The sequence below is a fragment of the Lissotriton vulgaris genome, chromosome 2_1 (genome assembly GCF_964263255.1).
Source record: "Lissotriton vulgaris chromosome 2_1, aLisVul1.2, whole genome shotgun sequence".
In the NCBI taxonomy this organism is placed as follows: domain Eukaryota; kingdom Metazoa; phylum Chordata; class Amphibia; order Caudata; family Salamandridae; genus Lissotriton; species Lissotriton vulgaris.
In genome coordinates, this window is record NC_141687.1 from 829,375,158 (window position 1) to 829,402,327 (window position 27,170).

The following is a 27,170-nucleotide window of genomic DNA, read 5'->3' on the forward strand; positions in this document are numbered from 1 at the left end:
TCCTTCGAGGCGCTTTTTGATTTCGGCTCGAGGCCTTTGACGAGCTGTGCCCTGTCGACTCGTTGCTTTGGATCGAGAACCTTCCGAGACTCGAGTCCCTTGTTTGTGTCGCTGTCCGTCGACGTCGACCTCGTCGGTTCGACGTGCTAGACTTCTTCGGTTCGACACCCTTTAGTTTCGATCCTGCAGGGTCGTCGACACTCTTTCTTTGTCGAATCCGATGGGTTCGAACTCTTCGATCCGAAGACTGTCTTCAGCAGTTTCGGTTTCGTTTTCGACTCGAATGCTTTTGGTTTCGCTTTAAGTAGTTCGACCGATGGCTCGTGTGATATATTCTTAGCCGGGCCGAGACGCGGGGCTATAGAATGTTCGTCATGATCTTGGCTAAGGCCTTCTGGCGATGCCTCGACCTGAGCCCTTGGAAGTCTTTCAGTGTCTGTTCCGGGCTCCGCACCCACTGTTGGGCCTGGTTCATCGTTCGAGTCGTCATCGACGGCTCCGATGGGGGAAACGTCGTCCCTTACCTCGACGACGTTTTCATCTTCGACATTCTCTTAGTCGTCTTCAAAATAGTTGGAGTCATGCTCCGAACCTGGATCAGACTGCTGTTCTGGATCCTCAGTTTCGACGACCTCATCATCTTCTTCATCGAAGATATTCACCGGGTTGGGCTCTAGCTTCGTCATCGTTTGCCTTGCTGCGCGTCGGAGCCTAAGCGTCTTCTTCGACCTGAATCGAGCACAAGCTAGACAGTGGTCCTCATTGTGCTCTGGTGATAAGCACTTGTTGCACACCGGGTGTACATCGATGTGCGGGTACTTAGAGTTACAAAGGGGGCATCGTTTGATCGGGCTACGTTCCATCAACGATTGGGCCTCTGGTGTTGAAAAGGCCACACGGCTCTCTTCAACGTCCTGCTCGAAAAGAACTGGAATAAGAACTCGGCACCGATCGAAATAACAATACCGACGACCCGAAGGCCTTTTGGCCTTTAGAAAGTTTCCGAACTTGAGTAAAGAAAAGTACATCCGAACCCAATGGCGGAAAAAAACAATCTGAGGATGCCCATGTGCACTGTAGTCCGGGGGAGGAGCCACCTATCTTGTGATACTTCGAAGACTCTTCCAGGATAACAATGTGCAGTCATCCGGACCCCAACACTAGGCGGCGCTCTATGCACAGATATGAATTCAGCAGCCCACATGCCTCGAACATATGTATTTATGAATATAACACGCTCTAGTATGACACAGTATTCCCTACATGAGGATACTCACAATGCACATAATACTGTAGCACAGAAACAAAAGTAAATAGCATTAATACACAGTGGGCTCCGGGAGAGACCAGACCATATACTAAAATAGTGGAACAAGAACCACGACTCGAGTCAAGACAGTGTCTAGAGTACGTAGAATCGCTGGGACCCCAAGGAACCACCGAAGAGTAAGTAGTGTCCCCACAGAGGACAGGTGCAGTGTGGGAACACAACTGTGTTCTCCGTACAATTCTATGTGGAAGTCGCAGTTGAAGTTTTAAAGTTTAAGGACGCTTCCCAATGGACTTCGAAGAAACCCTGTGGATACCGTAGTACCACCAGAGTTACCTATCCCAGGGAAGCTGGGTGCATAGGTCTGAAGTGGTGTCGGAAACCGCCGTTGATTTCTATGGAGGACTTCGAAGAAGAGCCACTGCTGGGAAGGTGAAAGGTGTCTGATGGAATCCAAAGGTGGACTCTTGTTGAAGGGTACCTGAAAACAGAGGGACAGAGTCTGGGTAACTCAGGAGTGACCAGGGGCTCGGTAGTCGAATGCCCACCGAGGTCGGGTGCTTCACTTGCGTTGAGGGGATTCTTGACTCTGCAGCCACGGGGACCAGGTGACGTCGAGGACGACCAGGAGCCGGATAAGAGATGTCCCACGAAGGATGTCAAGTGCTAAGGGGTTGGTGTCCGAGTGGAGCACCAACAAGCCTTGGCAACGGCAACCCACGCAGAAGGTCAAGAAAGGTTACGGTTCAGACCAGCAAGGTCAAGGGAACTCACCAACGTCATGGGAGTCTGGGCAAGCCAGTAGCAACCAGGGAAGCCCAAGAAAAGTAACGTTGACCCTCAAATGGACTCACAGGTCGGAGGCACAGGAGTCACAAGAGGACCTCGAGCACTTTCACAAATCAGCAGCCCACGGAGAACTCGGTGCGAGGAGGCTGGAGTTCTTTGTAGCAAATGGTGTCAGAGGTTGGGACCACATGGAGCCCAATGCACTTGCTCGGGAAAGACCAACAAGCATATCCAACTGCAAATGAACGCGGTGGACAGGGGTACGGATATTGCAGCCCCCACGAGGGATTCTGACATCAAACACTCGGTGAGAGGGTAGCTCAGAACTCGAGGGACGTAGGAACCCCCCTCCTGTGATGCTGGAGCCTTTGGAGTCCGTAGGAGCTCAGTGTCACAACTGCGCTGAAGCGGCACCGGTTATTACGCTAGCTGCGTGATTTCCATGGAGGAAAAGATGTTCCGGAGCACACGCGAAATGCGTGAGATACGGCATCAAAGAAAGCCGGCAAAGACTACGACTCCCATGACGCTTAGCGAAGTCGCGCTAAGCACCAGGTGGAAATCAGGCGCTGCGTCGCTCTGACGCATCCAGTCGACTACAAAACGGCAAGAACGCTAAGGAGCGCTGCCGATAATTGTTCCTACGTATCATATGGTCCACCAAGTCAAGCTTGTTCGCAGCAGTATTCCAGGCAGTGACGAGTCCACATTCCTCCGGTGTCGGGAGTCTACCTTTTGCAGCCACTGGCTTTCCTTGACCTCGTCTCAGGTATCGTGGGGTAACTTGGTATTCTCCTCTGTTGGTTGAGACGCTTTTCTCGTGTTCTCGTGCAGAGGAGGAGTGCGCACCTAGAGGCGCTTGGGCAGTGCTTCTCTCTGTTGGCTGGGACCGGCTGGTCTCTTGCAGAGAGGTTGAAACGCCTGCAATCTCCTCTGTTGGCTGAGGCGCATTTTCCGGCGTACTCATGCAGAGAAGGAGTGCGCACCTAGAGGCGCTTGGGAGGTTGTTCTCTCTGTTGGAGGAGACAGGCTTGTCTCATGCAGAGAGGTTAAAATACCCTATACCTTGTATTTCTGCCCATTTATCATTTTCGAGTTTTGATACGTACTATGTGTTTAACTAAGGAGTATTAGTGACACTGTAATATACATTTTCACCTGCAACTATAAGGGGAAGACCTAACCGAGGAGTCCTGCTGTTACAAGGGTTCCTGGCACTATACTTTATGTGCTACATTGGTTATGTGTTACATTGGATTACCTAAAGTTTACAGAAGCAAGAGATATTGAACTCTATCCGGTGAATCTATCTCACTGAAGCATTCAAGATTTAGGAAGTTTCTTTATGTTCATATAGGTAGGAAAACATACCTAATATACCGTGAGTGAGAATGATAGAATAGGGAAGGTTAGGTATTGACCTGTTGTTGTCTGCTTTTGTCTCCTTTGCAGGTCTACACCCCCGCAGTCCCCTTCCCTGTTTCTTTTTCCCCCGCTCAATCGCTCCCAAAGGTCTGTGCGTTCTGCAAACCGGACTTGGGTCGATTCAGAGGTGGGCCCCCTTAGAGCATCACACAACCCTGAGGAACTGGAGTCAGACGGCCTTGACACTCAGGAGCAGCAAACGGGTCAATCGAGATGTGGTGCCTGCGGTTCAAGAGGAGTGACTCCTTCACTCCAAGGGAGATGTCTTTGGTTGTACTTGATGCTCCACAGGTCCTGCATGGAGTCTGTATGGTGCACGGGCACAGACGATGCTTCAGACAGAGAGGGAGAGGAGAGGATTAGACAGATTCAGGGAACCCTCCCAGGGGAGGGTCTGGACAGTGGGTAGGTTACTCCCATGTCCTTTATCCAGTTTCGTGCCAGAGCAGGAGCCAATGGCGTCCAGGGCTGGTTTGAACTGGACTTCGCACAGAGACACCAAATGTGCCCCTCATGTAGACTTTCGGTCGCTGGCAAGAGCACCCACCCATTCCTAATACACTAAATCCTGTCTGGGAGGTGGTCACACCTCCCTGTGACAGGATGCCTATTGTTCCACCATCCTCTGCTCAAGCTTGGCTCAGCAGCAGGAGGGCAGAAATGTGTGTCTGGTCAGCAGCAACCATTTGTACTGCCCGGCACTCGGAGGCTGGTACCGGGAACAGCAGGGACCCAATGAAGCTCGCTTCTGAGGGGTGGAATCATACCTCCAACACCGGTTACCGGTTGAGGAGGGGTGGTGGTGGGTGGTGGGGGTTGGGGGGTGAGGGGAATGATTCCACAATGTTTGACACTAAACACAATAGGATTACTTTCAGCCATTTTTGAGTTGGTCATCACACGGTCATGTAATGCCACTCTTTATGTCGTAAATGGCTGCTTCACTAACAACCCAGGTAGAATGAACTTCGTAGGCTGCAGGTGTGTCCAGCTCATGCAGTGGCATCCTCTAACTTAGAACCAAGCACCCGGCCTTCAGGATTGATAACGCCTGCTTTAGGGGTAATAACACAACTTTAAAATGATACCTTGTTATTTTTTTAAACTAATCATTCTTCTACCCCTACATACGTAGTTTGGGATGCCTAGAAGGCATTTATAAGAGGGAGAGTTATTAGTATGGCTGCTAAGAAACATAAGGAGAATAAAGCTATGATAGGACAGCTGGAAGAAGAGATCTCAGCCGCAATCAGTGCAGTAAGCCCACTACAACAACCCAACCTATTTCCACTGAAGAAACAGCTCTAGAGGACGAAAAAATCTATGAAAACGTAGGCCATCTATACCAAACCTCTCAAGTAAACTCTGAATCAAAGACTAACACAAACATAAGGACCCCCGATCACCTAGAGCTAAAATCAGACCACGCAGTCCTCGTACCAACCTCATCCCCAACCAAAGATATGACCTTCCTGACCTCGGAAGAATGGATTGACCTGGAGACAGCATACATCGGCAGGCAGCCAATTAACAACATCAGCGAAGAAAGCTCGCATTCGCTTCCCGAGAGGAATACGGAATCAGTCAATACTTTTTGGATCACTCTCCTTAACACAATATAACTATCCCCAACGGCCCTACAATACCAATCCGATAAGATGGACTTACAACTATCTATTCTGCAAAACCTAGCAGAAGCAACAATGGGAATAGACAGGAAACTAGCCGACCTGAACGGACTTATAAAAAGAGGACAAGATTCCGTAAAACTAACAGAAATAGACAGAACTAGCTGTACGTGTCCCTTAATAATTGACAAACTATCATCTCTACCTACGATGTTGAGCAACCTTCTGGAAGAAATAAAACGAAATTCCTCAACACCTCTCCAAACAGAAACTAAGTTAGAGAGGCCCGACCACAAAACAAATGTAGCAAAATTACCTCCTACAAAGAGAGGTCCTCGAGAAAATATTTCAGACAAGGAAAAACTCAACTCCTCAGTGAGCCAAGTTAATTATGCCATCTTTACAGAGAAAAAGACCATCCAGAACTCCCCTACAACTGGACAATCAAATGAATTAGGGGGTATGACGAATGCAAAGGCGCGCCGTAAACAAAAAAGGAAAGGGCGCAACAGAAAGGTCATCGTGGATGACCATGGAGAAAACTGGAACTCTATAGTACAGGATGGCAAGGGGCAATTAGTTATGACCGATAACTTCGATCCTCAAAGGAACGACAACCCCCCTCAACAGAACTCAGAAATCCCACCGTCAACAAATGAGTCTGAATCCGCTACTACCTGTATGGGCCCAACAGACCAATCAAAGAGAAAACTGGTAGAGAGCACAACCGAAATTGCAGGCCAAAATCAAGCTGAGTCGGGACTAGGGGCACCGGACGACCACTCAAAGGAAAAGAAAAAAAATCCGGAGGACAAAAGAGATGACCAGGAAAGTCAAAATTCCACCAAAAACGAAACGATCCTGAATAACTGTATATCACGGTGTTCCTGTAATAAGGCAAAGACCACACCAACTAAACCAAACTTCCAAATCTCACGTAACGCAAATACCGGCGACACGCCTCCCAGCGATCAATCCTATCAGGGCATCTCACAGCCCACATCAAACGAACAGAACATCAAACACCCAGAGCGGATAAACGTAACTCGGGAGCAGTCTCTTGAGATAACGCAACCCACAAGGGAAACAGACTCAGAAACAATCTTTTTCATACCCGAATATAAATCTAAGGGAAGAGTTGACATCTTAAATAGGGGCAAAATATTAAAATTAATTAATACAATAGAAGAACTAAAGTCCATAAACACCTCTGACTTACTATCAATTGAATTCCATCCAGCAACAAATTCACAATGGAACGAGAAAACAAGGGCAACGTGGAAAACCAAAGAGATAGCAAAATCGATTATGAAGCACGTACCTAGTTTCTCCCAGTGGGGAATTCAGCTTGAACCGGAAATAAAACCAGCCTACCCCACTCCACTACTCGAAGACCGGAAGGAAAAACGACCTCAATTAGCTACATCAGTACTCAAAGGAGCACTAAGCTACTCCCCAGAACGGGAAAAACATCATAGGAAACCACAAACTCCAACGTTCCAACGAACAGACTCCTTCAAAGAAACAATTACTCGGACAATAATCGGAAGGGCCACAAACTGACAAATCGAGCCAGTTACAGTGGACAAAATTGCAGGTCCCAACAAAAGAAAAGACAAATTTAAAATTTGTAGTTGGAATATAAACGGCTTAAGAGACAAATTGGAGGATCCTGAAACACTGAACTACCTGCAATCTTTCGATCTGATTCTCCTCCAGGAAACATGGGAGCCCAATGAAATAACTCTGCAAGGATACACAGCTTGGATACACCCGGCCCGCAAGGAATCACATTATGGCCGCTGCTCCGGCGGCCTGGCAATCTTCACCTCAATACCAGTAATAGGAGAAATTAAATTACTAACTACAAACCTTACTCCGCCGAATGCAATTCAGGCGATATCAATTACAATAGGAAAAATTCAGGAAAGTCAACAGCTACTTGTAGTCAACACCTACATTCATCCCAAGAAAAAGCTGTCTGGGTCAAACGAATTAGTCCGAGAACTAACAAGACTCACGGAGGACGAAGAAACAGAAAACATACTAGTGGGAGGCGACTTCAACCTCCAGCTATTCGGTGAACCGACAACCGATGAGATGACGCAAGAAATGGACACAGTCTGGAAAATTCCTCCTCAAAAAAATCCCCACAGTTACAAACAGAGCAACACTGCATCCAGGCTATTAAAATCTTTAGAGAAACTGAACCTGCGCGCCCTTAATGGCCGTTTCAAAGAGGACATTCCTCCAGTACCAACATTTCATTCGTCATTGGCATCATCCTATTTAGACTTTATTCTAGTTACACTCCGGTTGTATGATACTGTACAAGATTTCAAGATAGGCAACAGAGCCCAGAGCGACCACTTGCCGCTAGAAGCCAACCTAGCACTAACCTGCAAGAACAAAGCCATCGAAATCAGAAGTATGTGCACAGAACATACTACCGACTATAAACGAATACGATGCAAGATCTCGGACATAGAAACTGTTACAAACAGTGCAAAAACAATAATACAGGAAACACATAATACACCAGACAACCCCATTACCTTATGGGAAAAATTTACAACGGCACTAGGAGAAAAACATGCCATAAGGAAGACAGACCAAAAAGGGAACACTACTAGGTATACGTTTGGCAAAGTAACAACAGTAGAAATAAAAAATATTAAGCTCGAAATAAAGAGGATCCTCATACAGCTCCGGCAAGCTCCAAATAACCCGGAAATTCAACTGCAGTTACGTAGGTCAAAGGCACTGCTACAAAAGAAAACTTGGCAAAGGAAGCGGGAACTGAACGAAGATCTATGGGCAAAGATTTTACACAACTCAAAGCAGAAGAATAGTTCTAGCTTTTGGAAGATGATTCACAGGCTCCAACAGCCAAACCACAGAGGTATTACTTCTGAAATACCGGAATCGGTCTGGGCCAACTACTTAACAACTCACTTTAACACAACTGATCCCGCAAAAAAGAAAGCCGAGGGGACAAACTCGGAAAAGGGAGCTTCCCTCCAACTAGGAAAAAATGATATTCAAGCCAAAAAAGAAAAACAAGCATCAAACATGGAAACAACCGGGCCATGCATTCTAGCAGTGAACGATGCCACCTGCAAGATAGTCGATTCTAGTAAAACAGAACCCGGACTATCGCTCCAAGAAACAACAGACACGATCCTCAAACAAATTTCAAAGGGAAAACTTGAGGGGGCGCCAGGACCAAACGGGATCCCTCCTATACTATATAAACAGGATCCGGCCTTTTGGTGCTCCACATTGACCCCAATCTTCCACGAAGCAAGGGAAATAGGAAAAATACCAGCTTCTTGGAGAGGCTCGATAATAAGCCCAATCTATAAAAAAGGCGCAAGGATCGACACAAGCAGCTACCGGCTGATTGCCCTGTTAGATGTAGAAGCGAAGTACTACGCAAGCCTCATTTTGAAGGATCTAATAACATGGGCAACAAAAGAGAACATCATTCCAGCTACTCAGACGGGCTTTCGGATGGGTCAGGGAACCCTAACCAACATCATGGCATTAACCCTACTGTCCGACGCAGCAAAAACGGCAAAAAGCTCTCTGTTTGTATGTTTCATTGACTACAGTGCCGCATTCGACCATGTAGATCGACACAAACTATGGCGGAAGCTGAGCGCATGGGGAATCCCTGGCCCCCTTCTACAGCAGCTGGAAATGCTGCATACCGATACATGGCTCCAAATAAAACTGGGATCCGGCACACATCTATCGAGGAAAATAAAGACCAGCAAAGGCCTAAAGCAGGGCTGCGTCCTAGCACCAACACTGTTCAACCTCTTCCTTGCGGATCTTCCCGAAGAGTTAGAAACAGTCACATCACACGCACCCCGGCTAGGAAATATCACGCTCTCAAATCTGCTTTACGCAGACGACCTGGTCCTTATCAGCCGGTCTCCCATCGGCCTTCAAAACCTTCTAGATAAAACAAATACATTTTCCAAAGCAAACTCCTTAACAATTAACCTGGACAAAACCAAGGTCATGCCAATGAACTACAACAAAAAACAGAAGCCCGCATGGTATCTGGACAAACAAAGACTAGAACTGGTAGCCTCTTACAAATATCTAGGAGTCATAATAGAGGGCAATGGCTCCTCCAAGCACCAACTAGATGCCATTCGCAGGAAGGGCATGACCTTTCAAATATCAATAAGACCCTTGCAGAAAGTCCTTCCCGACAGGACACTAGCGCCACTTCTTCAGGTAATCAAAGCTCGCCTACTGCCAATGCTCTCTTACGGCAGCGAATCAATGCGGGGTAATGATGCAAGCACCCTGGACAAAACCATCAGTCATGCATATAGGGCAATTTTCCATCTCCCAAAAAACTCCTCGCCTGCCCAAATTCGTCTTGAATTCGGATTATTGAAACAATCGGTGGAGAGGAAAGGACAATATGTAAAAAGTTGGCGCAAAATCAAAGAATCGGAGCAGGGATCGCTAAATGCGAACCTATGGACCGAGCTTCACGCCAAAGAAATCTCCCCAGCAAGGGCCTACTTAATAAACTCATTGGAGAGCCTAGGATTAAATAAGCTCTGGGAAACAAGTACGGACTTCGGGACCTTTAAGAAAACGGTGACAAAGGTCACAAAACTGGTCTCCTCACTCGAGGATAGAGCCACCCTGACCAGGAGAGCTCACGGATGGGTAGTGCTCGAAGGCTATGGAGCCATCAAGCCACAAGAATATCTATTAAGGGGCCTTACACAAAAAATAAAAAGCAAGTTCTTAAACATGCGCCTAGGCAACATACCCATAGCACATCACCTGGAACCTTGGAAAAGGCCCGATCCGTCCAACACATGTCGCCTTTGCCAATCCGCAACGGAGGACCTTATCCATATTATATGCATCTGTAAAGCTTTTGAGGATATAAGGCGGTCAATGCTCCGGCCCCTATGGAACCAGAAGGGTGTAAGATCATGTAGGCAAGCAGTAATGCTCTGCTTCGACCCCAACGAAACCCAGTTAAACTGTAGAACAGTTAAATATTTCGAAATAGTGGCCAAAAAATTAAATGAAACAGAACAAGGACGCGAAAAACCAACCGCACTGGGACAAAGGTAACCTTCTCATACGACCCCTTAATAAAAGTATTAAGACTGCTGAGCGAAAATTAATTAAACCAGGGGAACATAGATCCTGCAATTACTTAATAACTACAAGAACTACAACTAACAATAGCAGCGATCAACAGGACGATCCACTTAACCGATCACACTCTTCGAGACTTTATTTATGTGCAACATCCTTTTCGCTAGGAAAAGTTTTACATAGTCAAAAGACTTTTAAATTTATTTTAATCTTTGTGTAAAATTGTGAGTTTTTATTAACTGTGCAATAAACAAATTCAAATTCAAATTCAGCCGCTATGGGGGAACTTAGCTAACAATGTGACGGGGAGCAGAGGGATCAGACTAAAGGTTATAGCTAAAAGACAGGCCCTAGCTGATTTCCTAGATAGCATCATAAATAAATGATGGTAGGCTTGTAAACTAGCTAATTATGAATATGGAGAAGGATGCAGGAAGCTCCTACTTGGAAGTCTCTCATTAATCAGACCAGGAATGTAATCAAAGAAATCGTTGACATCGAATCAGGGAAGGTCTGGACAGAGAACTCTCAAATAGAATCAGCCTCTGAGTCCTTTTCCCAAGATTTATATACAGAGGACCATGTAGTGTCGGACACCCAGATAAAAAAAGAGTATACTGATCGCATAACAATATCATTTTTTTTTTTATTTTTTTTTTTTGCGTAAGACCTTTATTGAAAACAAAGCAGTTAACACAGCATGAGCCTACAACCCTGGGGCCTGCTCGCTACGTTAATACCATTAACCAACATTGTGAGTGAATGTTACATATGACGCAGAATACTGTAGTGTATCGTATGTATGGTTAATAGCTGGTAATAGAACTGAGTCTCACATTTTCTCTTTTGATAACAAGAACAATATAACAACATACCCCAACTCAGACCGTTCAGTGTAACCTCATCGTGCTACATGGCAGTTGTGGTGGCATTCATAGGTCCCCCCTCTTCCCGCCGTCATCCTGCACCTGCCCCGTGATTACCCATTCAGCCGTCCAACCCATTCAGTCCAAGGGATGAAGTTCCTCATCATCCTGTAGGGAAGCAAGATAATCCTCTAAATAAACCCACATATTTTTTGGTCTCGTCTTTGCTGGTAACAACTCTTCATAAGTTTGTAGTTTGTCGTGCCAGGTGGACATGTCATGCAACCATGTTTTTAACTTCGGCACTTTACGACTGTGCCAGCATTGTGCCACTTGTCTCTTAGCTAATAATAATGCTACCGCACAGAACTTCCGCTTCAAAGCCCTGAACTGTGGTACTATCCCCAGCAAGCAGACTTTGGGTGTACAGTGTACCTCCTCCTCCAGCATAACAGACAATGTGGTAGTTACCTCCACCCAGTAACTCTCTACCTTGGCGCAGTCCCACGCCAAATGTGCAAAGTCCGCACCCTCCTGGTTACACCTTTTACATCTGTCCTCCTCCTGAAACCCGAATTTTAGCAGTTTTGCTGGTGTGTAATAAATTTGGTGAAGGAATTTAAAGTGAATTATCCTCAGATTACCGTTGGGTGTAAGTATCTGTGTCAGGGCGCAGGCGCTAGCCCATTCTTCATCAGACAATGGTGTGTCGAGTAGTGCATCCCACCGCCCCTTTGCCTTCAATTCATGCCCATCTAGTTCTGATTGTGCAGCTGAATAAAGCCTAGACACCAGGTGTGATAAATCGTTAGTTGTGATCAATAGTTGCAGTGGTGCAAGGCATTCTGGCTCCGAAGGGAACGTAGGGTAATGCTCCCTCAGGGCTCTAGTGAGTCTGAAATATGTGAAGCGAAACATGGATGTTTGGTTGTGAACATAACCCAGTTTGTCGAGGCCTACGAATTCGCCTCCCTGAAACACGTCCCCCATCCTATCAATACCGGCTCTGGTCAGTAGGGACATTCCGACGCTTTCCCCAGTTACTGAGAGCTCCTGATGGTGGTGTAGCATCATGGCCGGTGCATATAGTGGGGTCTTGTGTGCCAGGTGCCCCAGTCTATGCCAGGCTTTAACCGTAGTGTCCACTGTGTTGATATCCCTAGCATGTAGCGGGGGGCGGGTGTGTGAGATTATTGCTGTGAGGGGAACAGGGTGTGCATCGCTCTCCTCTATAGCGGTGTGAGTGAGGTATGGAACTGCATGGTACCAATACGCCGCATATTGAGCCTGCGCGCATAGGTAGTATAGGAGGAAATCAGGTACCCCGAAGCCGCCCCGCGCAAGTGGAAGTGTAAGAGTCCGCAGATCCACACGGGCCTGTTTACCCGCCCAAATCAAGGTCCTCACCAGGGAGTTTATTTGACGGAATATAGCCTGCGGTGGTGTGATCGGAATGTTATTAAACAGGTATAGTAGCTTGGGCAGTATGTTCATTTTAACAACCGCTATCCTGTCGGCTAGCGAAAGGGGCAGATGTATCCAGCGTTTTATACGGTCCTCCAGCTTCGAGAGTACCACACCGTAGTTCGCCCTAAGCACCTCATCCGGATCTCTATGGTACATGACCCCTAGGTACCTGACCGGGTCCTGTTGCCACTCTAGCGGAAAATCCACTACAAAGGGGGAAGTGGTGTCAGTGAGGGGTATTATAGAGGATTTGGACCACTTTATGGTCAGACCCGAGTGCCCCCCGAATCTGATGTATTCCCGGAGTAGGGCGTTCAAGTGAGTCTCAGGGTCACGGACATACAGTAACATGTCGTCCGCATACAATGATATGTGAAGCGGCCTGGCTATGAAGTGCAGTGCCGAATCCTTGTAGTTCTGCTGTATCAGACATGCCAGGGGTTCCAGTGCTAACGCGAATAATAAAGGCGAGAGCGGGCAGCCTTGCCTCGTCCCTCGCTCAATTGCAAATTGATCCGAAACGTATCCATTGATTCTGACCCTGGCACGTGGTTGCGCGTAAAGCAGGGAGACCCATTGCACAAATCGCTTAGGAAACCCCATTCAATTGAGGACAGTAACCATATACCGCCATTCAATGGAGTCAAACGCTTTTGCCGCGTCTAGCATGACCGCTACTGCTTTGACCGAAGGTTGAAGGTAGTGCGAGAGTGCAAATAGAGTCCTGGTGTTATGTGCTGTTGATCTTGAGGGCACAAAGCCAGATTGGTCCGGCAGGACCAAACTGGTCATCAGTGGTGACAGCCGCTTGGCTATAAGCTTCGCAAGAATTTTCGAATCCACGTTTATTAATGACAGCGGCCGGTACGAGTCGCACTCCTCCGGATTTTTAGATGGTTTCAGGAGAGCGATAATCATGGCTTCGCGTAGTGTGGGGGGGAGCACCGCTTTCTCAAAGGAGGTGCCATACATCTCCACTAAGTGTGGCGCTAGGACGTCTGCATATTGTTTGTAAAATTCCGAGGTAAACCCATCCGGGCCAGGCGCCTTGCCATTCGGAAGTGAGCCTATGATCTCAGTTACCTCATCCGCCGTGATAGGCCTTGCTAAGTATTCCCGATGCGCATCTGACAGCCATCCGATCGCCACATCGTGCAGGTATTCATAGGTGTCAGCAGCCGGAGCAGTGGGCTGGGACTTGTAGAGGGACCCAAAAGAATTAACAAAGCATTGCAGTATGTCTGCAGCATGGGTCTGTGTGTCTCCCTCCCCGTTCTTCACCCTAAGTATCGCAGTAGGACCGCGACCTGTACATATTTTCCGAGCTAAAAAAGCCCCCGGTCTACCTCCTTCCCCAAAGGCTCTAGCCACATGCGTACGGTTCAGATATTTCATTTCGGAGTCGAGAAAGTCTGCGTGCTCTGTGTGTACTTCCCGGAGTTTAGCTAGGTGTAGGACATCCTGAGTGGACTCATATAGGGATTCCAGGTCTCTCATCTGCTGCTCGCATCTGCGTATCTGGGCTCTAATATCCTTCAAAACCCCCGCTGTGGTGCTAATACAGACCCCTCTTTTCGTGGCCTTGAATGCCTCCCAGAGGACGCAAGGGTCTTCAGTCGATGGGGCATTAAGGTCAAAGTAATCCTTAATCGCCTTTTTGATCGTGTCTGCGTAAACCGCGTCATTTAGAGCACGCGAGTTAAAGCGCCATTGGAAGGGAGGGGGTGTGTATCTTGGAATGTCTAATTGCAAGAGGACGGGATTGTGGTCTGAAAGTGTGCGAGGGAGCACCTGCAGGTGCCGCACCCATAGCGCCAGGTCTTTGGTGCCCAGCCAGTAATCCAGCCTGGACCAGCTGTTGTGGGAAGCCGTAACGTGCGTGGCCCCAGATGCGTCAGTGTTCCTCAACCTCCAAAGATCCTCCAAACCCAAGTCTTTCATCATGTGGCCCACCAGTATGCGTGACTGTTTGTGTTGTTCTACGGAGTTAGCTGATCGGTCCAAACCGTCACGTAGGGTCACGTTCCAATCACCTCCACATAATATGTGCGTGCTATTGTGCTTCTGCAAGTGTCCCCACACCTCCCGGAAGAAGTCCGGGGCGTCTGTGTTAGGACCATACACATTCAACAACGTCACTTTCTGTCCTCTCAGTGTACCGGATACCAGCAAAAATCTACCTGATGGGTCCTGTGTTACAGTGCTAGTCTCGAATCCCACCCCCCGTTTTACCAAAATGATCACCCCTCTAGAGTAAGAAGAGTACGAGGCCCTGTAAACCTCTTCTGCCCACCTTGACCCCAGCTGTGCGTGTGAGTGCGGGGCCAGGTGAGATTCCTGTAGGAATGCTATGTCCACATTCCACCTTGTCAGGCTGGCAAATATCTGCCGTATTTTACGTGGCTGTGAGAAACCTCTAATGTTCCATGTGAGAACGTTTAAGCTGCGTCTACCCGACTCCCTGGTCCCCATCAAATTTGAGTGACATAAGGCATGACCGCATACTTCCAATCAATTGCATAGATATTGCCAGTTCCTCCCCTTTAGGAGTCCCATTTGGCACAGCAGTAGCCAGGACTAACGGGGAACCAGCACGAAAAGACACTTCATACTCTGTCGGTCTAACAGTACATCCAAACAACCCGCCCCCCCTGAACCCACCCACTCCAGCAACCCCAACCTGCCGAAGCCATTCCCATCCAGTGCACCAATCTGTAACTTTCACAACCATAAATACAGTGCCCAGAACCAAACTCTTACTGGGTTATACCCTCATAGAGGTCCGCCAGGGGCACAACTCTCCACCCGGTGTACAGGTGTGGGCGATGCTAAAGAAGCTATATGAAACGCAGTTTAGGTGAATACTCGCCGCCCCCCCCTCCCCCACCCCCCGAATAACCATCAACAGAGCCACTGGTTGAGCAACATGCCTGGAACAGTGCGACCCCATTGCAGTTACATCATTTAAACAGCAAAGAACAGAACCCTTCGCCTCCCACTTGTGCTGATCGCCACACATATTGCATCGGAGACCGCTGGCAGTTGGTGATTGAGGTGTCCCAAAGCTAGCGCATAGTGAGCAGAGTACATCACACAAGGGGCAGTTGTCCGCTATACGTGAACTAGCCTGCATAGAGTAAACGCCATATGGTACCAGTATCGCTCGTCAGTGTTGGCCAATACTGTGCCATCAAGAGTGCACTAACCTAAGTTAGCAGTATTCCGCATTATCGAACAGCAGTCTCCGAGCTCCAGTAGGCCCTCTCCATCCAAGCACGCAGTTTATGTTGTACCAACACCACAATCGTTCACACAGGAGAACAGGATCATGCAGGCCAGCCAAGTGTGGACAACAGTGTCCATGCTAAAACGCATGCTTTTGGACAGAACAATAAACTCACCAGTGGCAGACCAAGAATCAACCCCATGCCTTTAGTCCGAGTCACGGCGTTGTTCATTTTGCGAGTTGTCCCTCATCTCCCGTTGCACCTTCTTGACAAATTCTTGTGCTGCCTTCGGTGACGTCAGTACAGTCGCCTTCTCTTTCCATACCACCCTTAGGCGCGCCGGATACATCATGGAATACACAATGTTCAAATCACGCAATTTGGCCTTCACTGCGGTGTATTCTTTCCGGGCCTGCTGGACCGCAACTGTGTGGTCAGGATAAAATTCCAAGGAGTTCCCTTGATGCTGGATCTTCCCTTTTTCTCGCGCTAGTCGAAGGATCGTGTCCCTGTCGCGGTAGTTGAGGATTCGCGCTACAATCGGTCTTGGCGTGGCGCCGGGTGGTGGTTTCGGGGCCAGCGATCTATGTGCACGCTCCACGATGAATAGGGGCGATAGGGCCTCAGCCCCGAACAGGTCTTTGCATAGCGTTTCCACGTAGGTCTCCATTCGTCCTGTGTTGGTGGACTCCGGCAGGCCCGCGATCCGTACGTTGTTGCGCCTCGAGCGCGCCTCCAAATCCTCCTCCTTCGCCCTGATCACCTCCAGGAGCCGTTCCATATCCGCGCATTTTGAGGTGGAGGCTCGCGCCTCATCTTAGACCGCGGAGATGCGTGTTTCGGCCTCATCCAGTCGCTCGCCATGCTTTTCCTGCCGCGCCGCCATGCTGTCCATTCTGCAAGTTAAGTTATCCAGCTTGCCATTAATGTCCTGCAGGTTCGATTGAATCGCCAGTAGGATCTTTTCTATGTTGTTATTGGGCGCAGGCCCTGCCTCATCCTCCACCACCTCGTCAGTGGACTTCTGCGTTTTTTTGGCCTCAAAGGACAGCTTCTGTTGGTGTTTGTCCGGCTTGCCCATGATGGCGGGCGGGGAAACTGTCTTCCTGCACGTGGGCCCCGATGCCCTCGTAATTCTGGTCGCTGTCGCCGTGGTGATCCCCAACCGTGGGATGCTCGCCGTTGAAAAGATCGACCCACCGCTTTACGTAAAGGGTGAAGGTGACACTCTCCTGAGTGTGAGGTGATTTGGCCGAACGCCGGCTGATCGCTGATTGCTCCGCTGTCCAGCAAACCCCCTTAACGCAGTCGGCCAGTGGCCACTCAGCCGCGCAGAATGTGCGATCTGGTGCGGTAGCTCGCTGTGTGGATGAGTTCTCGGGCCTTACCGACCCCCCAGGTGGCGTGTAATCGCAGTAGGCACTTCACTCTCCCTCCGCATGCGGTACCTCTAGTCAGCCATCGCAGTAGGTATGCCTTCCCCGCAGGCACAGATGCATGACAGGCTGCAACCCTCCGCTTCCGCCTTGGTGGACCAGCAATGCCGGGGTCTGTGTGCGCCGAGCCGAGAGGGGCAGCCACGCACGTGGTCGCTAGTCAGCCCTCGCTACTCTGTCAGCCACTGACCTGGGCGCCATAGAAGAAAAGCACCGTGCTCTCGTGGGCTGAAGGGGCAGGGCAGCGATGTCGACAGGTTCCTGGAGCAAGGGCGAGCTCCCGTAGTGCAGCAGGCAGCACAGACGAGCGCAGACTGTCCGCCACCCTCAACGCGCGTTGCCACCAGCCATCGCTATTCATCCGGCAGGCGTGTGTACATGCCACCTCCTGTGCCTGCGGTCAGTTCCGCCATCCACGCTGGGTACTTTGCAGATTGCAGTCACCTCCTCTGTTGCACCGGACCGCCATCAAGGTCTTGGCACAGTCCCTGGGTCCGGTGAGGGGTCGGCTATGCCCGCGTTTTCTTAGAGGCGGCCGCCATCTTGTCAGGCATTTGCTTCGGCGCTATTACGGGGGTCCCTGGTGCTCTGCAGCGCGACAAAGGATAGTGCAGCGGCAGCGGAGGGGCCAGACCTCAAGACCCTACCTTCGAAATGCTGCGGTGAGCATGGATGGACGATCGATGTCTGCCTGCTCCATCGTCGCTGTGTCTATGTCCCCCAGCGGCGGCCATCTTGTCAGGCACTCGGACATTCCGCTGTTTTCACCGTCGAATTAAGGAGCAATCCATGTCCGCCGGGGGCCTTTCTCCACCGCATTTAGTGCTACAGCATTTCCCCCATCCGCTGAGGTGCTCGGGTAGTCGGCGGCCGGGGCGAAACCGGCGAGATCCACCAAAGTTACCGATCGCCCGGCGGAGCTGCAGCTCAGGCAGCCATCTCGCTGTGCGCCCCCTAGCGCCTCCAACAATACCATCATTGACGGTAGAGCAAGCCTTAGGGCCAAATCAAAGCATTACTTTAGAATAATTAGAGACCACCATGAAACGTCGAAAAAGAGGTAGTGCAGCTGGGTTAGACGGAACTCCCAATAAGCTTTACATCTCGCTTGCTGACGAATTTGCTCTGGTTCTGGTGAGGCTGTTAAACTGTATTTTTTCTGATGGACGCTCAATTCCTAAATCATGGGATGAAGCTGCTATCAGCTTAATCTTAAAGCCAAGCACCGATCCTAAAGATTGTGAGTCTTATAGGCCAATCTCTCTGCTGAACTGGGACTACAAGATCTACGCACAAATTCTAACTGGGAGATTAAATGGCGCTATTGACATTGCCTCCTCAGAACAGCTGAAAAGCTCAGAAAAGCTGCCTCTTACCATCTTTGTGTTTGACGCAGCTGAAGCATTTGACAAGGTGCACTTCCCTTTTTTACATCATATGATTCACATTAATGGTGTAGGGGGAAAATGTGCTATTATCTATAAAACTCCCACAGCGAGGATAGTGGTTAATGGGAATTTAACCAGGTCAATCAAATTGGAGCGGGGAACTAGACAGGGCTGTCCACTTTCCCAGTTGGTCTTTGACTTGTATATCGAACCCTTGGCATGTAGTATTAGGGTCAGTCAGATCTTCGCTCCGTTTGAATGGGATGGGTGGGAAAAAAAAACTAGCCCTTTATGCTGATGATTTGATGAGCTTTACGAGGGAGAGTCCCAGTATCCTACTGCGTTTAGAGCAGTTGTTGATGGCGTTTGGGGAGGTTTCAGGTTACTTTATCAACCCCCAGAAAACCGAAATTATGTCCTGAAATTTACAGACAAACTCCCCACTGGTTAAACAACAAATTAGATACTTGGATGTACAGATATCACATGACATCATTAGGTTAGCCCAGATAAATCTTGAATCAAAAATAAAAGAGGCAGGAACACTATTAAGATCTTGAAATAGCCTTCCACTTTCTATCTTGGGCCGCTCCAATTTGGTTAAAATGTCTATCCTGCCAAAATTTACTTTTATTTTTTATGCGATCCCTTTATCCTTCAACTATTACTTTTTAACATCTTTACAGAGTGACATATCTAGCTTTCTCTGGGCTAATAAAGGGGTGAGGATCTCTTATTTATTCATTTATTTATAAAGTTTTATATAGCGCAAACTTAATCCCGAAGGATATCAGAGCACTTTACAATTGAGGGAATGAGGTAACATAACAGTATGAGGGTCAAATAGGGAATATACATAAGCAATACAATAGTTGTGCACATAAAAAAACTAAAATAGACCTTGGCTAGGAGTCTAATGTGTTAGGCATTGACACATAACGACAAAGAAGAGCCAATACAACAGTAAAGTATCAGAATGATACTAATTTTCTTTTAGTGTGAGCGATGCGCTAAGAGCTTAAAATCGCTCCTCTTATGAAGGTAAGAACTTGTTCATGAGGACTCTTTTTGCTTCCAATTTGAAAGCAACCTTGGAGGAGATTCTCCGGATTTCCGGTGGAAGAGAGTTGCAAAATTATGGAGCCGAGCCCGAGAAGGCTTGTTGACCTGTTCTCTTTTTGCGGAAGATCTGGGGTTTCAGCAGAAATGAGTTAGCACTCCTCGACGGTCTGCCCCCTCTGGATAGAATTAGCTTTTGTGGCAGGTAATTGGGGGTTTTGAAGTGGAGGGCATTTTGCGATAAGCATGCCATCTTTAGTTGAATTCTAGCTTCGTAGGGCAGCCAGTTTAGAGATTTTAGGACCGGGGAGATGTGGGCATTTCACCTGGTGCCCGTAATCAGTCTGGCCGCAGCGTTCAATGATGCCTTTTACAGGAGCCAAAGTGTATTTGGGGAGGTCGCATAGCTTAGCACTGCCATAGTCATGCCTCGGTAGAACAAGCGTTTGGACCACCTGCTTGAAATCGGCTTGAGTTAGGAAAGGTTTAAGATTCCTGAGTGTTCTCAGAAGATGGTTAGCTCCCTTGCTTACGTTGCCGATATGGATCTTCATATTCAGATGTTTGTCCAGTGTAATTCCTAGAGATTTAGCTGAGTCAATAATGGGGGGGGGGGCAGTTGAATGCTGGGAGTTGGTTCATCCGGAGGTCAATATTAGCAGTGTGTTTCGGGGGAGAGATGAGGAGGAATTCTGTTTTGGAGGTGTTTAGCAGAAGGTGGTTCTCAGTTAGCCAATTTTGGGTAGTCAGTAGGGTGGAGTTCATGAAGTGATGTTGTCTGGGGAGGAGATTTTCAGGTAGAGTTGGGTGTCGTCTGCATACATATAGAAGCGAATGCCCATGGATTTTAGTACTTTAGCTAATTATTCCAGAAACAAATTGAATAGAATGGGAGATAAGGAGGATCCTTGGGGAACCCCCATGGTGACGGGGGGTAGCTGGGAGAAAGAATGGTTCACCTTAACTCAGTGATCTATGCTGGAGGAAGGACGAGAACCATTGCAGCACCTGCCCAGAGAGGCCCATCCTTTGCTCCAGAATAACTAGGAGGTAGTCGTGATTGACAGTGTCAAAAGCTGAGGAAAGGTTGAGTAGGATAAGGAGGCAAGATTCATTTCTGTCGAGCATTATTAGGATGTCATCCATGACGTGAGTGAGAGACGATTCAGTGCAGTGCCCACTACGAGATCCCGATTGGTGTTGGTCCAGGAGATGGAAATTTTTGATGTGCGCACATAATTGCGACTGGACGCATTTTTCCAAGAGTTTGGCTAGTGGGGGGGATGCTGGAGATGGGGAGGAAGTTGTTAAAATCCATACTGTCTGCTGTAGGTTTTTGTAAAATAGGTGTTAACTGGGCCTCTTTAAGGCAGTCTGGGATCGTACCCTGTGAGAGAGAAGCATTGACGATCTTTGTGCAGATGGGGGAGATAGAATCTTTAATTGTTTTGAAGATGGTAGGTGATAAAGGGTCACTGAAGTGATTAGATGGGTTGATACTTCGAAGAATCTTATTGATTTTATTTTCGTTTAGGATGGTAAAGGTGTCCCAAGAAGCGCTATGCTTGATACCGCTGCTAAGTGTAGCAACTTGTCTGGTGTGACCTGGGAGGGTGCCGGGCCATTGGATGTTAATAGAGACCTCCTGATTTCTAGATGGATGTTAATAAGTCTGGTTTTCTCAGTAAAAAAGTCCGCCAAGTCAAAACAAGAGGTAGGATTGACATCCGAGGCTGATCGGTTGGGGGCTATGACAGATTGTTGTTTAATCAGTTCGAACAGTTTCATGGGTTGCTTGGTAAAACTGGGATCGGAAATATTCCGCCTTGGCCGTCTTGATTTGTTTGTTATAAGAGCGTCTAGCTGATCTGAGGTTTTTTAGATGGTCCACTGAAGAAGTGGATCTCCTGGAACGCTCTAAGGCCCTTAGATTGCGACGTTCCGAATTTAGGTTGCTATTGAACCAAGGTTAAGATATTTTTGAGGGTGCATTTTTTTGTTGGAGTGGGGCAATATCGTCCCTGATGCTAGAAATAGAAGAATTATAGAAGTCTGTAAGTGCATGTACTTCAACTAAGTCTCTTTGCGGAGAGAGGGCACGCCAACAGCGGGGTTGCTCGGTCGACTGTGTCGATGTCTCTGAGGTCTTGGTTCCAGATCTTTGGTTTAGTAGTTTGAGAATTACTCTGAGAAACCTCCAAGTTGATATTGAAGGAAATGACGTGATGGTCCGACCGATCGCAGGGTATGATGGAGTCCAAAGTGATAGAATGTCTTTTGGAGATGATGAGGTCAAGAGTTTCCCCTTCATTGTTGGTAGGGTGGTCACAATGTTGAACCAAATCGTGATCCTTCAAGAAGGAATTGAGGCATGCCTCAGCTTGGACATTAGGGTTTGACCATTGAAGGTTAAAGTCTCCCAGGTAGATGTGGGGCTGCACTGAATCCACATTGTCAGCTATGATTTCCATTAATTGTTCAAAGAATGGTAGGTTGTCGCCCGGAGGGTGATAGAATATATGAAGCTTACAAACCATCTGCTTGTTACTGAAAATGTTGAGGCAAAGGTATTCGCAGGTTAATGGGGAAGAGGACTCTGAGTGGGAGATCGCAAGTGTATTTTGATGTATACAGGCTAGGCCACCTCCCAATTTCGTATCTCTGTCCAGACGAATTATGTCATGGGAGGGGGGCACCAAGAGGTCTAGAATCAGAGTGGATGAGGGAGTGAGCCAGGTTTCTGTGAGGATAATAATCGCTATCTCTTTATGTTGTATGAGGTCGAAGATCTCAGAGGCATGTTTGTTGGCAGACCTGCAGTTGAGTAGTAAGCATTTGAGCATAGCTGGAGTATGGGGGGGAGAAGGCTGATTGATGTTCACTCTCCTGAGGTTGTCATTATTTAGGACTCTGCGGTTGTGGTGGGGTTCTCGGTTTGGGTTAGAGTGAATGGTTTGAATTATTCCCTTTGTACTCGAGTTGGTGTCCGTGTTTGAAGAAAATGGTTTGAGTAGGCTATCAGTTTCATTAGGCGCAGGCCCGGTCAACGAGCATCTGAGGAGAGAAGCTGTGTTATGAAGAGGGACAATAAAAGGGGAGCAGGGATGGTCATGAGGAGCTTTATCTGTGACACTGGCGGAGGTACTAGGCCAGTGTGGATGAGAGAGGAGTGGACTTAGGAAGGGGAGATATTCAAGTGACAGGGCTTTAAAAACGTAGAATTTGTTGGCGAGCAGGTGCAGTTGGGAGATAAAGTCCAATCGTGCCAGCATGTCTGGGTGGTGGGAAAGGGGCGGGAATTGAGTGTGGAGATCCGGAGAGGGGGGAGGGAGTCTAGGTGTGTTAGATAGATCTGCGCCGGCAAAGGGGTAATCCAGTGAAGAGGGTTGGTCATTGGGTGTGAGTGGAGTTCCAGAAAGCCTTGACCGGTATGTAGATTGGGTGTGAAGATCTGGAGAGGGTGTCAGTGTGATAGAGAGGTCAGAGACGTTAGTAGGAGAGTCCCGCGTAGTAGGTTGTTCAATGATTCTGAGCGGTGTTCTTGAAAGTAATGGCCCGGGTATAGGTAGTGGTGATAGAGTTAATGGCGTCGTATTATGTGGTTCAGGCAAAACAGCGATCGGCCAGGGCAAGGGAGGGGAATTGGGTGAAGGGGAGGTAAATCTGAGGAGGAAATGAGGGCATCGCTTTGTAAGGTGCTTGAGGTGGTTAGATCTAGGTCATGTCGAACAGAAGAGGAGTGGTTTACCATAGAACCTTTGATCTTCAGAAAGAGCTTTTCAAATTGCTCTGGGTTTCGATTGGAAGCTTGAATGAGAACGATCCCATTGTTGTAGATACTAATGGTGAGATCTATTTTGTAAATAGGAGAGGAATTAGTGGAAAGACTAAAACCATGGGGAGTTTTCTTTATTTGTTTGCACTGAAAGAAGGATAGGAGAGATTTCCTCCATTGGGCCCTTTTGTTCGTGACGAAGATTAGGTCAGACATGATGTCGCCATTAGAAATGATGAAATAAGTATCTGAAATAAGTGTCTCCGGGTTTCTTTTGATTAAGTTATGTTTGAATTTTGTTGATGCATTTTTAGAGAGGTTAAGGGGATAGGTGATCTTATAGGCACTGTGGCCCACTTGAGAGAGTGATACTTCGGTCGGGCTGGTTGTCTTGGCCTCCATAGAGTTCACCAATCGAGGAGTCAGTCGCGTCAGCTAGATAGGAAGGAAACTGTTCAGCCCAGGTGGAGGAAAACTATAGTGATTCCAAGGCAAATATGAGAAGAAAAAAAAAAACAATCCAAGATGGCTACAAATCGGTCAAACCTAAATCCAATTGTAATGATAGTCCTTCCTCTTGGAGGAAATTGTGTAACACTAAGCTAGATAGGGGTATAGCAAGTCCTGATTGTCTCTACTATTGTTTAGCCTTACAATTAAAAAAATAAGATCTCTCCGGTTTGATTCCTTTTGTTTTCCCCCTTTCCTTCAGGCTATGTCCAGAAATAGTCCCCTGTGTGGAAATGGGTTTCTTTTTAAGTTCGGCCACCCCAAATTTTTCAGAAAATCAAACTGAAGATACGGAGATCAGCCTGTGAGATTTGGTACTAGGTCAGAAAAACTCTTAAGATCCCATACTACCGTGCTGGCGCCCCTATTTGGACCTCTTCTGGTACGCCTTTGTGTCTTAAGGATAGTTTGTCAACCCCATTATTGGAAGAAGGCATTAAGAAATGAGGCCAATTGCTGAGAAAACAATAAATGATTACCTTACTTGAACAACACCTCAAATAAGAGGTTATCCAGATTCAAATTCTACCCGCTGTGTAGTTGGGCCGCAAAGATCAGAATGGAAGGAGATGGGGATGATGAACATGAACATGAAAACATCCTCTTGGGTCCGCTATACCAATGTAAAGAAGTCTCCAAATGGTACTGGTTGTTAGTAAACACTGATGGAGGAGCCCTGGAGAAGAGACCTGCCTTTGATCGATATAGCATCTCTATGGCAGGTCTCGATGCACACTTCATGGAGTGTTGTTAAAGCTGCTCAACTTAGAAGAACTCATTTGTTTACACTCCACAGGGTAAACTGGACCCCCAAGAGATTGGCGAAGGTGAAGGTGTGAAGCCCTGTTTGAAGTGTGGACTGGAAAATGTGGATGTTCGGCAGTGTTCTAGGATTCAGGGCTTCTGGGATAATGTAGGTAAGACCTTGTCAGAGGTTTTGAGCCAAGAAATTGAGGTAAGCCCGGGTTTTGGTTATTTTTTTAGGTTTCTTAGAGGAAAGTACAACTAGTAAGCTCTTTAAACTCCAATCTTCGTTGCTATTTATTTTAATCCTCCAGTATTTGATTGAGTTGCCTCAGTTAAAAGAACTAGATTTTGGGTGGCCTGGGACGATTGGCTTAATAAGTATGACAACATATCATCTCAATAAAGTCCAATGATTATTAAATAAGCAAGATTATGGGACGAAGGTCGAATTTGGGACATATGGATTTAAACTCAATACTCCTCTAACCAATTATCTTGCGGTTGGCTATTCTGGGAACCCTGGAGGTGGCAAGAATACAAGCAAGATCGTGGCCTCCCTCTGAGGGAACTAGGAAGGAGCCTATATCCATTTAAGGACAATCTGCTTATTATGAATGAGGACAAAAAAAAAACCACACTGAAGAATTAACGTAGATCATTACTATTCCTTGGCTTTGAAGCCTGCCCAAAGTCTGCCTTGACCTTGGGATGTGACTATTGTGTGTGTATTCACCACTCCTGAACACTCTCTGACTCCAGCGTCAGATCTCGGGAGCACACAACCCACGTATACCATAAGCATTCTTCATACATGTCCTCCATATAACGAAGGTTAAGGAGCCCAATAACCGACACAAAAAAAATCTTTATATGGTGACACAATAGGCAATCACCCCAAAGATACAAAGGTCAATAGACGTATCCGCATAACTAATCAGACTGCCAGTCGCCACATAGTCTGGGTTGTTAAAGGAGTATGCGCCATCTACACTTTGGGTATCGCTCCACTCCAACCCCCACAATACTTGATCTCGGCCAGCGTGTCATAGATATATATCAAAGATCATACCATGTGAAAAACATACATAGCTGATCAGGAATGTACCAGCAAGCACAGAACAGCTTCACCAAGCAATGCAGAAGACCTTCGTTCCAAAATTACTTTGTGGTTTGTGAACTACTCATAGCATAAAACAAATTTGTATGTACAATGTTTAATTAAAGAAGAGAAACTCTGTTTATGGAGGAGAAAGGCAGTTTAAAAATTAATCAAATTAAAGACAGAGACGGAAAGAGGGCCAAAGGAGATACACTGAAGAATGCAGAAAGGAAAGCAGCAGCAAATCAACAACCCTGTGCATTTGCTGGAAGGACAGAGATGTGGTGCTTAATAAGTAGAGAAGAGCATAAGTTGAACTGCTATGCAAAGATAAAGGAAGTGGCAACAAAAGCGAGAGGCAGTGGAGGTGTGAAAATGAATGGAAAAACATAAAACATATTGGTGGGTTTCACCAGAACTAGAGAATGCCAACCAAAAATAAGGTCGTTCTTGTTGGGAGAATTAATAATTCAAATTAAGGTAAGTAAAAGAATGGGGGAAAACAAGGACTTCAGCAAGGCCTCCAGTAGTGTTACACACAGAATACTTCTTGATAAGTAGGCCAAAAATAAATATGGTCTCCATTATGGTGAACAGGATCCCGAACAATTCATTTGATAGAGTTAAATAGAGCTACTATGGTTTACTACGGAGTGGAAACCAATTACCAGTGACAAGAATCGGTAATGCAACCCATCTTTTGAAGTACTTCTAATAACAAGATTGCAAAGGGAGGGTTTGGCTCTTTAAAGATGATACATGGATTTCCAACAGAATTTAAATCAAAAGGGTTAGCATAAAAGACATGATGAGACATTTTAGAAACCGAGAAGCATCTTCAGAGAGCAAGGCTTGCACCGTGAATGCTGCCACTTGTTAGAGGAGTAGTTGCATTGTGTTCAGAGATGTGCTTGGACTATGACCTCTAAACAGGGCTTGTACTGTACTAAAACAAGGCAACATTTATACCATGCCCTGCTGAAAGGAGCGATTATATGGCATCTCTTTCACCAGTGCCTGTACAGTGACTATCATGCCCTCTTCAGAGCAATATTTCTGTAAGGCCTTTGCAGTATGAACACTTACTTGATTTCTTTCTGACAAAAAATATATGCATGTCTGGGAACCATCCCTGCTCCTGTCGCTTAGCTTGCTCAGCAGCATCCTGGAAAATAAATCTGTAGTTAGTACATGCCCATTCCAGACACAGAGGGCAAAATAGGCAAATTGCATGCACAGAGCTCTATATGCCACACCCAATGTTCATATGCTGCCGACCTTCTTAATTGATGCACTGTGTCCTTCTCACATGTGTGGTTCCATATGAATCAAGGTTTGA

General features: G+C 47.2%; 1 protein-coding gene across 2 annotated transcripts in view; it reads right to left on the minus strand.

Annotated features, from left to right (window-relative positions):
- The window catches only part of MCM3AP (minichromosome maintenance complex component 3 associated protein), a 622,263-nt gene that overhangs the window by 546,151 nt on the left and 48,942 nt on the right, over window positions 1–27,170 (minus strand). For both annotated transcript variants that reach the window (XM_086956240.1, XM_086956239.1), the window contains exon 4: window positions 26,918–26,996. In XM_086956240.1, the coding sequence (XP_086812366.1) occupies window positions 26,918–26,996 (79 nt within the window). The remainder of the gene's footprint in view (window positions 1–26,917; window positions 26,997–27,170) is intronic.